Source organism: Ptychodera flava, chromosome 19, assembly GCF_041260155.1.
Source record: "Ptychodera flava strain L36383 chromosome 19, AS_Pfla_20210202, whole genome shotgun sequence".
In the NCBI taxonomy this organism is placed as follows: domain Eukaryota; kingdom Metazoa; phylum Hemichordata; class Enteropneusta; family Ptychoderidae; genus Ptychodera; species Ptychodera flava.
Window position 1 is genome coordinate 9,264,665 of NC_091946.1, and position 15,971 is coordinate 9,280,635.

Below are 15,971 nucleotides of genomic sequence, written 5' to 3' on the forward strand. Positions count from 1 at the left end.
TGATTTTGCATCAAGTAAAGCAATATAAGATTTCTTGGATGCAGACTTTGACTCTAGAACAGCTTCCTGCATTATAAGAGCACTATACATTGGAGAGATACCTCCGGTGAATCCTCGTTGCAATGGGTTTTGTATTCTTGATAACTTTGACAGTATTTTGGAACGAAGAATATTTTCGAAAATCTTTGAAAGGACAGGAGTAACTGTAATTCCTCTATAATTGTTGGCCAGTGAGTTGTCACCTTTCTTTTTGTATATCGGAGTTAGAATTCCCTTCTTCATATGGGGTGGGATGGTCCTGGTTCGAGCAATAGCATTGTAAAGATTTAGAAGAATTGGTAGCAGTTCATGAATTGCAAGTTTGATATGTTCTGCAGTCAAACCATCATTATCTGGGGCCTTGCCAGTATTCAGTTTATCAACGGCGTTCAGTATGTCTTCAGATGAAATATATAGTGGACTATCTGTATGGTGTGAACACAGGTCATTAATTATCAGAAGGTCAAATTCTGCTCGTTTTCTATAATCATCGTTGTATAAATCATTTCTCTCTGGTGTAGCAAGGCTAGAAAAATGATGATGCCATCCTTGTAGAATTTCTTCTTCATGATAAGATTTTTTCCGAACAGAAATACTGGTTGGAAGGTTTGAACTTGTAGAGCGCTGGTTCTTGACAAGTTTAAAGAAAGTATTCCTTTGTTTACCCGTAGCGTATAGCCACGCCACACACTGAATTTTAAACCTTGCTCTGACTAACCATCATCGCTCTGAACGCAAAAATGCAAGAAAGTTCCGAACAGGTATCGTTTCAAAGCAGTTCTAAACCAGACGGCAATCCTGGAAAACATGGCCATGAACACTCAACGGCACCAACAACCAGGAAGGAAATACGTCAATCAAAGGTAGAAAGTGATTCTCTGACTGTATCCCCATCGCTGCAGCCTTGTGCTGATCCGTCGGACACCCATGTCCGCCTCCAAAGTTTATTGAACCAGGCTCAGCGGCAAGGAAATGACCTATCTGTCCAGAATATCAAGGGATTAATTGACATCCTGGAACATTTAATGTTGGATGACAAACAGTCGACGGATGTGGACTCTGCGAAAGGACAGATGAAAGGATATATGCCCTTCCAAGAAGCGTTTGAGCTTTACTCCAGCCACCACAAAAACCCAGTAGATGCTGATCATTTTAAAGTGAATCTGTTGCATCCCAAACATGGCCTGTGTGTTGATTTGGTGACCATCAAAACGTTTGGTAAGTTTATTCATTAACTTTTGCACTGTTTGTTGATATTACACAATGGGAGGACGCTAATGCGTTTGTATGGTAGCCAGTTAGCCTGATAGGGCCTATGTTTCAAATTCTAGTGTAGCTCATTGGGGAGGGGGGTCCCTTGTTTTTTAACAGAATCGCATATGTTCACATTTACATAGATTACGTTTGGCTAGCCTATAGAGGCTAAAGCCAACAACACATTGTTTAAATGTCACGTTCGCTAATCAATCACTAGTGTATTTATATAGCTATTATAGACTATAGTCTATAGAAGCTATTGGGATGGGTATCCGTCCGGCGTCCGTCGTCAGTCTGTATGTATGTATGTATGTATGTATGTATGTCCGTTTGTGAGGTGTCCGTCCACTCAAATATCTTGAGAACCGCAGTACTTACTGGTTTGATATTTGTTGTGTAGATTAAAAATATGATTTTGAGAAACTGTTTTTTTTAATTTTTTGATATTGTTGAAAATATGCAAATTAACGCCAAAAAGGTGTTTTTGGTAAAAAATCTTCTTCTTCATAACCGCTGGTCAGACAGCTTTGTTATTTGGTATACAGGTCCCTAGGGATAACCCAACTTAGATTTGTTCAAATTGTGATGAAATATGCAAATGTGTATTTTTAAGGAATATTTTTGTCATTTTTTGACTTACATTGTATGTAATTCTTGTACTGTAATTCTTGTAGTGATTGAAACTGGGTTTTTTTATTTTTTGATATTGTTCAAAATATGCAAATTAACGCCAAAAAGGTGTTTTTGGTAAAAAATATTCTTCTTCATAACCGCTGGTCAGACAGCTTTGTTATTTGGTATACAGGTCCCTAGGGATAACCCAACTTAGATTTGTTAAAATTGTGATGAAATATGCAAATGTGTATTTTTAAGGAATATTTTTGTCATTTTTGACTTACATTGTATGTAATTCTTGTACTGTATAAACCCTATCAATTCACCCAGAAAAAAATAATTAATATGATTTTAAATAATTGAATTAATTAGGAAATCTCAAAGCCAAAATAATTTAGTGTAAAATTATTAGAAAGTTCAACTTTTTTGACAGTTCATAGTGAAATGCTTACCATCTTGGACGATTAAAACATGTAGAGGCAACTTTCCTGAATCCCAACTTTGACATATTCTGAACCGTCATTTATTGTGCCCTGTATGTTATCTAAAGGAAATTGCTCATAATAGTTTGTCATGATAGGGTGGTCAAGTAAATAGAGATAGAGAAAGTTCTAATTTCCATTTATGGTTGACTTGGTAAGGATAAAATAAAATTACTTTTTGAGGAAAAAAATAGAGTGGTCAATTGAAAGAGTGGTCAAAGTGATAGGGTTTTTATGGTAAAGCTGGGCTGTAAGATTCCTCATGTGCTATTTATAGCGATTATGCAATCTGTGTAAACTGTGCAATGAAAGTGTTACATGATTCCATGTAATGCTTTAGATGACCTTGAACTTCTTAAGTTTCAAACATTTGTCTCTTCTGTGTGCTTTCTCTGATTACCTACAGGCTCAACTTATTCAACAGAACTTATTTGCCATGTTAATTTGAGAGTTAAATGTGCTTGGTTAATAGGATGAAAATACAGATAAAGATAACCAGCTGAAGATTCTTTATAACCTGACAGATATGCTGTTTTTTATGACGTAAAGGAATTAAGGAATTTTTTTCCATTTTTGGTCAGGCCATCCTGAAATGAGCTATCAAAGATATCCACCTTCTTCATCAATACATGTTTCACAAAAGGTTATTCTCTACATAACAAAGCAGAGATCTGTCAACTGTTGGGTCGCTTGTATTTTCAAAACCGCTGGTCAGACAGCTTTAATATTTGGTTACAGGTCCCTAGGATGACCTTTGTGAGATAATTTCATACAGTCATGAAATATTTAATTTTGTATCCATGTCTATAGTAGCTTCAGGGACTTTGGCCCTATGTTATTAAATTGGGGTTTCAAATACATAGCCAGTCAGCATTTTACATGCAGCAACAGATTATGTAATAGCAAGTAGCGCCAACAGCAACCAATCTTACAGATAGAGTGGTAGACTTGACCATGATCAACATAATTATAAGTCATTGTTGTCATTTACAATCAAGCCTTACATGTTGAACATTGGAATGTATATCTTTGTGTGTGTAAATTCCTTCTTTTCAATATGTTAAGTTCATTGCCAGTTTTATGTCAAAAACTTTTATCATAGTGTAATAGCCGGGTATAGTGGTAGCAGAATTCATTGTAACAGTCCCAACATGAATGGTTTAATAATGAGGAAAAGGGCATTTTGTCTCAAAATTTAAATTTTTCATTTAATGTAAAACTATTTATTGATCATTTGTGAAGTGAGGGATTGATGCATACAAAAATTATTTGATAAGCAATATTGCCAGTGCTTTGGATTTTTTATTTGGGAAAGAGTAAATGGACAGTCTTCATATTAATGAGTATTAATTATACTGTTTAAACTGATTTTTGACTTCTTTCTTTTCTTTTCTTTCATGAAATAGAGATGAGGATTATCACTTTGAAGTCTCCCACTTTTGACGTGGCCAAATTTCTGGAAATGATTGTGAACTCTGGTAATAGAAAATTCACCAGGCTAGACATACACAACAAGGACGTTGTTCAGAAAATATTGGGCACCATGGATACAGAGTGGGACAAGGTCTGTGCCAGGGTTCTCCTTGGTTGTTTTATGTCTAGGTCAGAGCTCATCAGTGTGGGTATTGATTCTGACAACATAGCCAGGGACACTGAACGAGTTCTGGATGTTTCTATAGAGGTTAAGAATGCTACGGTAGCTGCTACAGATATGCTTAACCTTAAACTTAAAGCAAAGAAGTCTGAAATTTCTCAGCAAATCACTAGTTTGCAAGGCCTTTTGGATAGGAAGAAAACCAGCTGGACTGATGTTCAACTCAACCAAGTACGTGATCGCATAGACATTTTGGAAGAAAGGCTAAGACACACAGAGTCACGCATTCATCCATTAACAAGGAATGATGAAGTTAAAAAGAAAAAAGCTGTGAAGAGAAAGGCTGACTTCCTAATTGAAACAGAAAGGTTGAAGAGGAAACGATTATTGGTACCACAAGGTCGTAAGCAGATGTTAGACAGTGATGATGAAGACTTCATTGCCAAGTGCATTGAAGACAAGAGTACTTACCATGGTAGGCGTCAGGAAACTGTTATGTATACTAATAGGCGTGTGAAAAAACGTGACCTTCTCAACATAGCCAACTATAGGCTGTTGCAAAAAAACAAAAAGCTCATCAGATCATCGACAACAGTGTACAATCTTGCAAGACCTCGCAGCATACACTCTGTTCAAGCCAAGCAACACAGAGGAAAAGGGCTCTTCTGTTTCAAAAAACCTCCGAAGGCAGAAGACTCATCCAATGAGAACACTCATTACCAACGGGCTCATGTAAAAAATATCAAACGAAGATTCTTTGTTGATGATGATCCAGAAACGAAGAAATTTTGCTTCATGAGAAGCATTGATGATAAAGCATATCTGCGGCCTGGTACATCTGAAGGTTTTGAAAAAACCAGAAAACAGAGAATTGCAACTCTGGCAGACTTCCAACAAGCTAAGAAGTTGCCGAAGTATGATTGGCCCGAAAAGGCAGTATATATTACACCATCAGCGCACAGAATATTCACTAAAAAGCAGTAGTAGACAATGATGGCACAGAACACTTGGTGACTGATTTTGATAGCCATTTTGTATTTGTAAAACCAAAGGCTCTGATTGGATCATCCGGGTCAGTGTGGGCATCTGAAACACAGCGACTTCGACATACACATCCAGATGTATTTGAAGTCACAGAAAATGTTGCTGTACATTATACTCAGCCATTCAGAGGAGTTTGTGCACAAGTTAAGGATGACTTAAATTTGTACATCCAGATGACACAAGAAGAAGACATGAGAAAAGTTGCTGGAGGCAAGGACTGCAAGTACTGTACATATGAAAAGGCAAGGGTTGAACATTTGCAGAACAGAATCAACATAGCCCTTACAGAAATGGAAATAAGTGACAGCACAGAGGAAGAAAAGAAACTCTTTTCAACCAGAGTGGTGCCTGGAATTCAGAAAGTGATGAGTGGCATTACCAAATTACTAAACTACCTAGTAACAGACTCGGTTGTTGATTCTGACACACTGGTAGCCATATCCAGTCAGCTCCTGAAAGAATGCTGTGCCACAGTTGAAGTTTTTGTTGATTTGTGTCTTCCTCCAGTCAAGCCAAGGTGGGCAGACCTGACTGATGCAGGGCCAGGCGTGGGTGTATCCAATTTAGAAGTGAGGTTTAGGGAAGCTGAGCTTGCTCTGATCCACAACTCTGATTACCGGATTCGGTGTCATCGGTCTCGTGGTGATAGTGGTCAGGGAGAAGCAGAGCGTACAAACTCTGCAATTGGTAGTAGTAGACGGCAGTACCATTCAATGGGAGACTCATAAGAGATTTGAAGGCATGAGCCAAGAAGAGATAGATAAAATGACTTTAACAGACTATGAAGAACATGAGAAAACAAGAATGACAAAAAATGCCTGGGAAGTAGCAAATGAAGTTACACGCCGTATTGATGGTGCTCCTGTATTAAGTGAATACATCAAAGCTTTTGTTTCATGTGAGGCAAAAGATATGTTCTTTTTTGACAACCGTGACCTGCTTCATGAATACGCCAGAGCGACAAATGTAACAGCAAAACGGTCTGTCCCTGGTTCCCACTACTTTGAAAAAATGTTTGACTTCATCGAGAAACACTTCAAGATAGGGGAGCTTTTCATGGAATTCATCAAGTTTGGCTGCAGTGAATATGGCAGTGTCTGCGATTTCTGTGAAACTCACCCTTTCACAGGTCCTACAATGCAAAGAATACCACAACCAATTCCTGACCCTGAAAGACCATGTCATTTCATGGATGTTTTCCAGACACCAACTGTTGATTGTGAAGGACAACCAAGACAACCTGATGACTGGCAGCCAAGGGTGAACATTACAAAGCAGTTTCACAGTGGCAAACTTTCTGCAAAGGACACTGATGAAAACATTGCAAGATTTGCCAAGAAATTTGCTGTTCATGAGGAACATGTACAATTATACCTTCAACATTTGAACAATTTAGAGCAAATGAAACAAATCCGAAAAAAGACAGAAAGCAGCAACAAGAGAAGAAGAAAGAGAAAGTCTATGCTGACTATAATTGGCTAGACATTGTCGTTAATGGCTCTTTGAAAACAATGACTGTGCTAGAACTTAATCAGTATTTAGACGGCACCAAGAATTTTGACGATGAGATACAGCTGGATATTGATACACTACCGAATTAGGTTTGTCAGTTTGCTCTCAAATTTACCCTTTTAGTGGTCAACTTTTACAACTTTGCGCCAACATCAGACAGACTAAAACAGCAGGTGACACAGCAAGATGTCTCTAAACTAATTTACTCTGTAGTATGTTTATATCTTTACAGCAGCTATCAGTTTCAATGGTGACACACACAGAGACTGGTTGCCAAGTTTTACAAGCAGTTCAAATTCATGGAGAGGTGGTAAAAGAACGATGTTACTGCAAATTTAGACTCAGAGGACAGTGTTCTTTGTAGTTGAATATCAATAAAGTTCATGACTTCAAAAATAATAGAGTGATGTGTAAAATGAACAAACTTTACTTTGGTTATCAACAAATGAATGACACCACATTTCTCAATGAGCTGACATCGGGGCCTACTTCAGTACGAAGTGAACTTGGGGGTTTCAGGCTATTTCGTGAACGTCATTTGTTTTCTATATTGACAAGATTGTAGCGACAAGTGATAAAAACATTGCAACATTGTAAGAGTGTTTATCATTTCTGGTTGATCCAACGTTTTTATAAACACAAAAAAATCTAAAACTAACAACCCAAGGTCTTTGTGTCAGCAACTTTTTAGCCTAAAAAACTCAGACAACAGTTTTCTATTGACAAGATTGTATTATATTGATATTCAACTACAAAGAACACTGTCCTCTGAGTCTAAATTTGCAGTAACATAGTTCTTTTACCACCTTTACCACCTCTCCGTGAATTTGAACTGCTTGTAAAACTTGGCAACCAGTCTGTGTGTGTGTCACCATTGAAACTGATAGCTGCTGTAAAGATATAAACATACTACATAGTAAATTAGTTTACAGACATCTTGCTGCGTCACCTGCTGTTTTAGTCTGTCTGATGTTGGCGCAAAGTTGTAAAAGTTGACCACTAAAAGGGTAAATTCAAGAGCAAACTGACAAACCTAATTCGGTAGTGTATCAATATCCAGCTGTATCTCATCGTCAAAATTATTGGTGCCGTCACTGTAATAAGTATTTAGACATGCACAGCTTGTCTAAAAAAGGCAAGAAAATAGATAAAATAAAAGCAATAACATGTGATGTTCTGAGAAAAGCAGAAAGAGATGAAAGAACCAAAAAAAGAATCATGGATCATGTTAGTCAAACTCAGGATAGAGATTCATCTAATGATGAGGCTGATGAAGACTCTGACATTGATGATATTGTGGTCAATGAAATTGGCAGTACATCTGAAGATGAGTCTGATGGTAGCACTGGAGACATCACCGTGCAAACATGTATTACCAGATCAGGAAGGAGAGCAGGAACATGGAGACATGCTATGCATCGCCTGTGCAGTGACACTGAAAGTTCCAGTGATGATGACTCTGAGTCTTGTGATACAAGTAGCCAAAGTGACAGTGATATCAGTAATTCAGACAATGATATGGAGGGAAATGATGCACATCCTGAACTAGTAGTAACTAGATCTGGCAGGAGGGCAGGCACATGGAGACGTACACGTAACACATAACATATATTACTGTAATTAAATTTTCCTGGAGTATTATTCATTTCAGTCCATCAAAGTGTCCTGTTTAAAACAGGACACTTTGATGGACTGAAATGAATTGCAAATCATTCTGGCAATGTAGGTGAGTGTTCAGACACATAATTTAAAGGAAAAATTGACAAGATATTTTGTACATTACATTGATCACCTGAAAATGATAGGGTTTCTTCCTGTTAGTGTATAAGGTTTTCAATTATGGTGTTTTAAATGTTAAATGAGAACATACTTTTGTCATATCTGTATTTAATGGTCAGGAAGATGAGTGAAATATATTCCTTCCAGCAACAGTACTCATTAGACTTGGTGACATGTGCCATATTATCAGACTGGCTGCCAGTACTTCACAACAGATGTGAAACCAGGCTAAAATTGGTTTAAAATTCTGTACTTGATAAGTGTAAGGGCATGATTCTACTTGGATATTAAATACTGCTTACAGTAAAAAGCTTCTGAACCAGTTGCTACAGTACATGATTGAAATTCATAAGGTCACAAAATTAGAACTTGATGTATTCCTTGTTAGGCTCCATTTTCACCATAGAAAAAACGAGATTTGGGTAGCTTGTACGTTTAAATGTTTACTGAAACAAGTAAAAATAGACTGCATCTATAAAGGTAGGATTTAAGTGCACGCGCATGCATGTGTGTATATGGCTGGGGGGTCACTCAGTTTTTGAAAGTTGGCATGGGGGGTCACTCAGTTTTCCATTTTCCATGAAGGAGGGGGGTCAGTCATTTTTGGACGTTCACAAAAAATAAACCACCGCCCCCCCCCCCCCCCCCCCCCCCCCGGCCGAAGAAACTGACAAGTCCCTAATGATACCATTTTCTCCTACTTCTACCTAGGTTGTTCTGATTCAGATGTTTTAAGACTAGCTGCATTGCACCAATATTATCTCTCAAACATGCCAGAGCTATGACACAGGAGAGAAAGTAAGTTGCAAATGTTTTTTCTATCATCAGCCCCAGTGTCAGTGATGCACAGCATAACTTAACTATCCCTGAACAGATTTCATTCAAACTGGGGCACAGGCATTGTATTGTAGTGTGCATGTGCATGTCAATTAATGGTGCGAGCGGGGACTGTGTCATCAGTGATGACTCGTTCTAGCAAAATCAGTGACATATCTGTCGGTGTTGTAGTAATTGGCCCATAGAACCTGTGAGTGTATTTCCCAGCAGTGTTGTAGTGGTTATCTCTAATTCCCACAATTGAAACACCACCACTGAAGTTTCTCAGCAAATCAGATATAGTAGTGCATACATATCAAGAGACTTCTCTTAAACCAGGTTGCTTTAAATGTCCTATGTTGGTTTGTTCAAGTTACAGTGACATATACCCTTGGAGATGTTTTTGCCACTATGTTTTTACAAAACTCTGAAACTGCTCATGTGATTGCTTCCAAAATTGTAAGGTGTGAAATTTTGTGAGATTTTCTTGAAATGCAGCCGGTAGTGGTAATTTCCAGACCCTTTCCAGCAGGCTGCAAAAATGTAATTCCTTGTCTATTCAAGATAAGCAGGTGTGGTTTTAGAAAAGCAGTAAATATAATATATTTTCCTGTAAATATTGCTCATGAATTATTTGATTTTGGGTCTATCTTGGGTTGATGGAATGTTTCATCCAAGATGGCATCAACAGGGGGAATTTTCTCCTTTACCACAGAAGTTAGGGGCAATTTCACCAGTTCATGTGTTCTACTTGTATCTCTAAGTTGTGACTGGGCCATTTTCATGGGGGGGGAGGGGTACGTGTTAGCAAAGGGAAGCTTTAACAGTTTTTAGCTACTATAGACTATAGACCTTTTTCCATATCCAGCATGCATTGCGGCGGATGTTACATCGAATGCTGAAGTAGGGACATGGCAACGCACGACGCTACTACTGTTTACATATTGATTCAAGATGGCGAGCCTTGGTAACTCAACTCCTCATCCAAACTTTGCAGATTTAAAACGAATGAAAGTTCGCGATTTGCGAAGTCTTTGTAAAAGTGTAGGACTTGATGGTAACGTTGCAAAACAGGATCTTTTCCCTTACCAAACCTGCAGACCTGCCAGATGGCTGTTGCAGATCTTCGCAGCTCGGCTGTAGCAGATCACTTGCAGATATCTGCAAATGGTCTGATTTTGTGCATATATAATTAGCTTTGAGCTGCAAATTGCAGCTCATGGGGCATGGTATGCAGATCAATGACATACACATGACAGCTCAAATGCAGCCCGTGACTTTTGACCTGCAGACATACAGCAGCTCATAGCAGACAACTTTCAGCCCATGACTTTTGACCTGCAGACATGCCACAGCTCATTGCAGACAACTTTCAGCCCATGACTTTTGACCTGCAGACATGCCACAGCTCATTGCAGACAACTTTCAGCCCATGACTTTTGACCTGCAGACATACAGCAGCTCATATTAGACCACTTGAAGACATATAACAGCTCAAAATGGACATTGCTCATTCACTATTATCATACTGCATGTAATGGGTCATATTTTATTTGTACACACAAAAATATATTTATTTCTACCTCATGTCATGCTCACTTCAATGGCTCACAACAATACAACACAAGCAGCTGGAGATCCTCGTCACCCTGTTAGATAAATGACACAGCTTATCAAAGTTACCATGCCAGTGAACTAGCACACACGTGAGTAAAAAAAGATAACACCTGATGTAGGATGAAGAAACACTCATTTATTACTAAAGATTACGGGAAAAATTACACTGAATACAACAAAGGAAAAAAGTCTAAAACCTTTATGAAGCTAGCATAATGTTATATCAAAACTAGTACAAACTAGTCCAAGTTTACTGTCATGAACAACTGATGTTGGAGATATTGTGAGATGTTTACCTCAGCATTGTTTGATGAATCAAACTTCTTCTGAGAAATTGTGAAGAGTTAATCTCAGCATTGTAAAATAGATCAAAGTTCTTGTAGTTTATTCAAATATTTCCAGTACTTATCAATTCCAACAAAAGTTATTCTGATGTATAGAATAAATATAGGAAGCTTTGAACGAATACCGGTAGTAGTAATGAAATTGAGATCCTCTATATGGAAAGGACATCAAACTATATATCAAGCAATACACATTTGAAGAATCGCGAGGGTGTAATTTAAATAGATACAATTCACCCAGATGGACCATGGGAAATAAAAGTGTTACTTTAGGTAAAATCACTTCGCAGCAAACATGTTTACAAATTCTGTTTACTCACTCAAACCAAGGGATTTCCATGCTGAAACGACACAATGCCAAATGTAGGGCTACGCTCTAAATTTAATCGCTTGCGTTTTTGATACTTTTATAGTGTAAAACTGTGAAGTTTTCCTTCAACGTGAAGCCTTAATACAGTCACAGATGAACTCTGAAATGATAGAAGAATGAGAAACACAAGTTACTGAAATGTGAAATATATGATTTACAGTGCTTAAGTGCAGACAAAAGGTTCACGTAGCTTTTAAAATCCAGTGAGAATTTACATTAGCGAACTTATCAATAAGCCAGTTAAGGCCTGTCGATGAAAAAGAAAGTGAAGCAAGGCTGCAGGCTGGCAAAGACTGAACCATATTACCGGTACACAGTGTTTCATCTAGGATACTACACCAGGGTGGGGGATTGGTCCCCTTCCACTGGAATTTTCGAGGGGATTTTAAAATTTTGGGGAACTTAACTTGTAACTTGTACGGGTTTATTTGCCCCGAAAAATAAGTTTGTCTGTTCACTGAATTCAAAAACAGGACCCATTGTGTGGGCCATTGACATCACAGTTTGCTTGTGACTTTCATTGCATGCCGTCTGCACTGAACAGGCGAGTCCAAAAACCCGGACCGAGACGAGTCGAGCCGAGACCATAATGACCCTCAGGCCAAGCGTTGTAAATACATCATATATACAACACTACAGTAAGCTTGCAGTTTATTGATAGTGTCAAAGATTGATGCACAAAGCAAGATATAGCACAATCAACGATTGGAACAACTGAAAAAAGATTTGTTGAGGTTTTTCAACTTGAGTTCAAGGCGACCTTGAAACATGCGAACTGCGTCGGCATTTTGGCTTATAAGCGATAAGCGCCAGATTAAGATTCTACTATGATATCTACTGTGAATTCAAAATAGGTAACCTTGTGTTAGAAACATACATACAGGAGACTAATCATTTTTTAGAAATTAGATCCACCATTTATAAACACATTAAAGGAAAGTAAACTGAGAGCTCATATGTTTAATTTTAATACAGTGGCTGCACCATTTTTCTGCATTACCGATAGTACATTCATGTATGTTATGTGTGCGGAATTTGAGGCAGCCTCAGATTAAGATTCAGATTCGGAGGGCTATGTAACCACTGACTAGAATGTACGAAAATGAACAAGCATAAGTCGATGGTAGGAGTGGGATATCACTTCTTTGACTAACTAAGACAGAAGTGGAACAACGCCCGTGGCATTGATACAGATGCTGCCTATGTGCAAAAAACCGTAACTTTTCTATCAGTAAGATAGGAGGTCTTTTGGTCTCGTCTCGACTCGTCTCGGTCCGGGTTTTGGGACTCGCCCACTGAACACGTTTCTGTGACAATAAAGTCCGATTGTTCGTGTCGATTTTGCCATCAGAATTATTTTCAGAGTGTTATGGACATCCATACAATGCATAAAAACTTCATTTGTCTCCTTTTCTCAATCGTACAGAGATAATGTGACACAGAAACCGTATCGGGCTAGGGCAATGAACTTTGTGAATGTACACGTAACTCTTAACAGGCAGGCTTTCATGTGCAAAATCAGCGTACGGAAAATTTACGCGTAGTATATTGTTTCAACAGCATTTTCATGAAGCAGATCAAAAGCCTAGATGAAACACTGGTTACATGGTGATCGAAAATCGGCAATTTTATTGATGACAATTGTGTTGGATTGACTGTGTATATTATTTCAGCACCCTGTCTTCTTGAACCGTACAATCGCAAATCGGCAGTTTTACTGATGCCTGGCTTGAACTTTGAAGCAACTAGATATCCTCGATATACCGAATGTATATCTTCAGAAAAGTCTGTACAAATAAAAAACGCATATGAAGGAGATATGTCAAAGTAACTTACCTATAGTATCACTGGGATCGGTATGCGGTTTGCAATGCCGTTTGCAATTGCAGGCAATATATCCATGGTTGACCTCATTTCTCCTGACGGCGAGACCTATTGGTACGTTGAATATGTCGTCAAGTATACTCGTTCAATTTGCTACCATTTTATCAAAGTTTGTTTAATAATAACACTTTATTACCATATGTATAACAACGAAAATACAATGGAATTCTGGGTGGATCTGCAGAGCTCAGGCTAGAAATAAAACAACAAATAACATAATATCACACTGACAAGTTTAAAAAGACACCAAAAGTAACACTACAAATCGTTTAAAAGTCGAACAGCTGTTGGATAAAAACTATTTTTGAAACGGTTGGTTTTTGTCCTAATAGATCTATATCGAGTGCCTGACGGTAGCAAATCAAATAATGTATGTGCTGGATGAGTAACATCTCTAATTATGGAATTTGATTTCCTAATGGCGCGGGTCTTAAAAAGCGACTCAAGCGACGGAAGATCATCACCGATGATTTTCGCAGCTGTCTTAACAATCCGATTTAGTTTGGCGCGATCCTTTTGAGTAGTACCACTATACCAAACTTAATCGAAAAGGTAAGGACACTCTCGACAACAGCCCGGTAGAATTTCTTTAGTATAATTTTGTTAACACCGAAGCTTTTCAAACGGCGAAGGAAATAGAGGCGTTGTTGTGCTTTTTTGACAATGTGATCGACATTATTATCCCACTTCAAGTCGTTTGATAGCAGCGTGCCCAGGAATTTAAATGTGTGAACAATTTCAACATCTTTGCCAAGAATCCTCAATGGTAGATGATCGATTTTATTCTTCTTTCTAAGTCAAATATCATCTCTTTTGTCTTGTTTACATTCAATTGCAAATTATTGTGATCGCACCAATCAACCATCTCGTCCACCTGGTCTCGGTATGCTGCTTCATCGTTATTGAGAATGAAACCGGCAGCAGTCGTGTCATCTGCGAATTTGACAATCAGAGAACTATCATTGGATGAGGCGCAATCGTGCGTGACTAGCGAGTATAACATAGGGGATAGGACACATCCTTGAGGGGCGCCTGTATTTAAAGTGATAGATTCCGAAAGAAACGACCCCATTTTGACCATTTGGGGCCGGTTAGACAAGGAATCCAAAATCCATTTACAGAGTACATTATCAAGACCAAGGCAAAGTAACTTATTGTAAAGATTAACAGGTATTATAGTGTTAAAAGCCGAACTGTAATCGATAAAGAGCATTCTGGCATAAGAATTGGCCTTTTCAATATGACTGAGTACATGGTGAAGGGAAATAGAAACAGCATCTTCAACACAACGATTGCTGCGGTAAGCAAATTGATAAGGGTCCAATGAAGAAGGAAGAGCAGACTTTATGTACTGTAAAACCAGACGAAATTTGGATACCGTTTTCGGCGAAATTTCATCCAAAGTTTAGCAAAGAAACATGACAGAGTAACCCTGAAGCTAATTCAATACGTGTAGATTAACGGTCGATGTGTCTTGCGGCTAACACTTTGACCTGCGTGACCTGGGTCATTTAGCGAATCTGACCAATCGCGGACAACTTTTCATATGATAAATGACGTCATCATGCGTGATGCAGCCTAACCAACAACAACATGCAACGTACACGTTTTTCTCAAGGGTCTATGCAGGTATGTAAGGGTGCCGGAAATCGACAAGTGCGGGGCCAAAGTGAGGGCCAGCACAATCAAAGTGCGAGCGAATGTGAGGGCTTGAACTGAGGGCTCAGCTCACAATCGAAGTGCGAGCAAATGTGAGGGCTTGAAGTGAGGGCTCTCACAATCAAAGTGAGAGCGTATTTGAGGGTTGAGACTTGCGAAAATCAGTACTAAATTCACCTTGATCGAATGAAGACTTGTGATCAAAGTCACTGCTAAAAGCGCGATACGATCTCCACTTGAGTGTAAACGGCGCAGCCCTGTGTATGAGCATGCATGGAGCTACAGCATCGATCGAAGCTTCACGATATGAGCGAACGGCTAATAAAGTACATGACGTCCCTGACGGAAAAAACTGTCAAACACCGTAAAAATATGAATGAGGCATTTTGTAATCTTTACATCGTTGAGTTTCTTTAAGAATATAATGTCTGGCTGATTTTTAAAATCGGCGACTGACTGATCGAGCAGGGATCGCACATTCAAAGTGCTTGTCAAAGTGAAATCAAACGCTATATGTGCGACAGGCAGAAATATTAAAACATCAGTCATCGCCATGATTAGGTTATACACTGTCAGGACTGAAAAACGCTTTCTTGTAAAGCTTTTAAACTTGAGATAAGCCCATCGGGGGATTATCGTTATTGAAATTAATGCCATGACAATAATGACACACGACTGATCACGTCGTTCAAAATCTCAAGTGTCTCTCGACACTCATGAAGGCGCGACTTTGCACAATTTTTAATAAACGGGTATTTATAATCTAGTATCGAAGTTTGACATATCGACAATTTTGGGACTATAGAATCGATACTAGAATCGAATGAACTGCGGTTGTCCCATGGGAAGCCGCGTCTGTGTAACCGCCGATGTTCACCGGCGTTTTTAGGGACTGTAATATCGATACTACACGATACCAGAATAATTGCTTGGAGCCATGGCACGCCCGGTCTGTTAAA

At 38.7% G+C, this 15,971-nt stretch overlaps 1 protein-coding gene and 1 long non-coding RNA gene across 3 annotated transcripts in view; both read left to right on the forward strand.

Annotated features, from left to right (window-relative positions):
- The window catches only part of LOC139118504 (uncharacterized), a 263,409-nt gene that overhangs the window by 217,755 nt on the left and 29,683 nt on the right, over positions 1 to 15,971 (forward strand). For both annotated transcript variants that reach the window (XR_011548746.1, XR_011548747.1), the window contains exon 5: positions 9,034 to 9,120. This is a non-coding gene — a long non-coding RNA (uncharacterized lncRNA). The remainder of the gene's footprint in view (positions 1 to 9,033; positions 9,121 to 15,971) is intronic.
- On the forward strand, positions 702 to 4,979 carry LOC139118500 (uncharacterized). Its single transcript, XM_070681813.1, has 2 exons — positions 702 to 1,257; positions 3,800 to 4,979. The coding sequence occupies exons 1-2, from the start codon at positions 780 to 782 to the stop codon at positions 4,969 to 4,971; spliced, it is 1,650 nt and encodes a 549-aa protein (XP_070537914.1). The 5' UTR covers positions 702 to 779; the 3' UTR covers positions 4,972 to 4,979.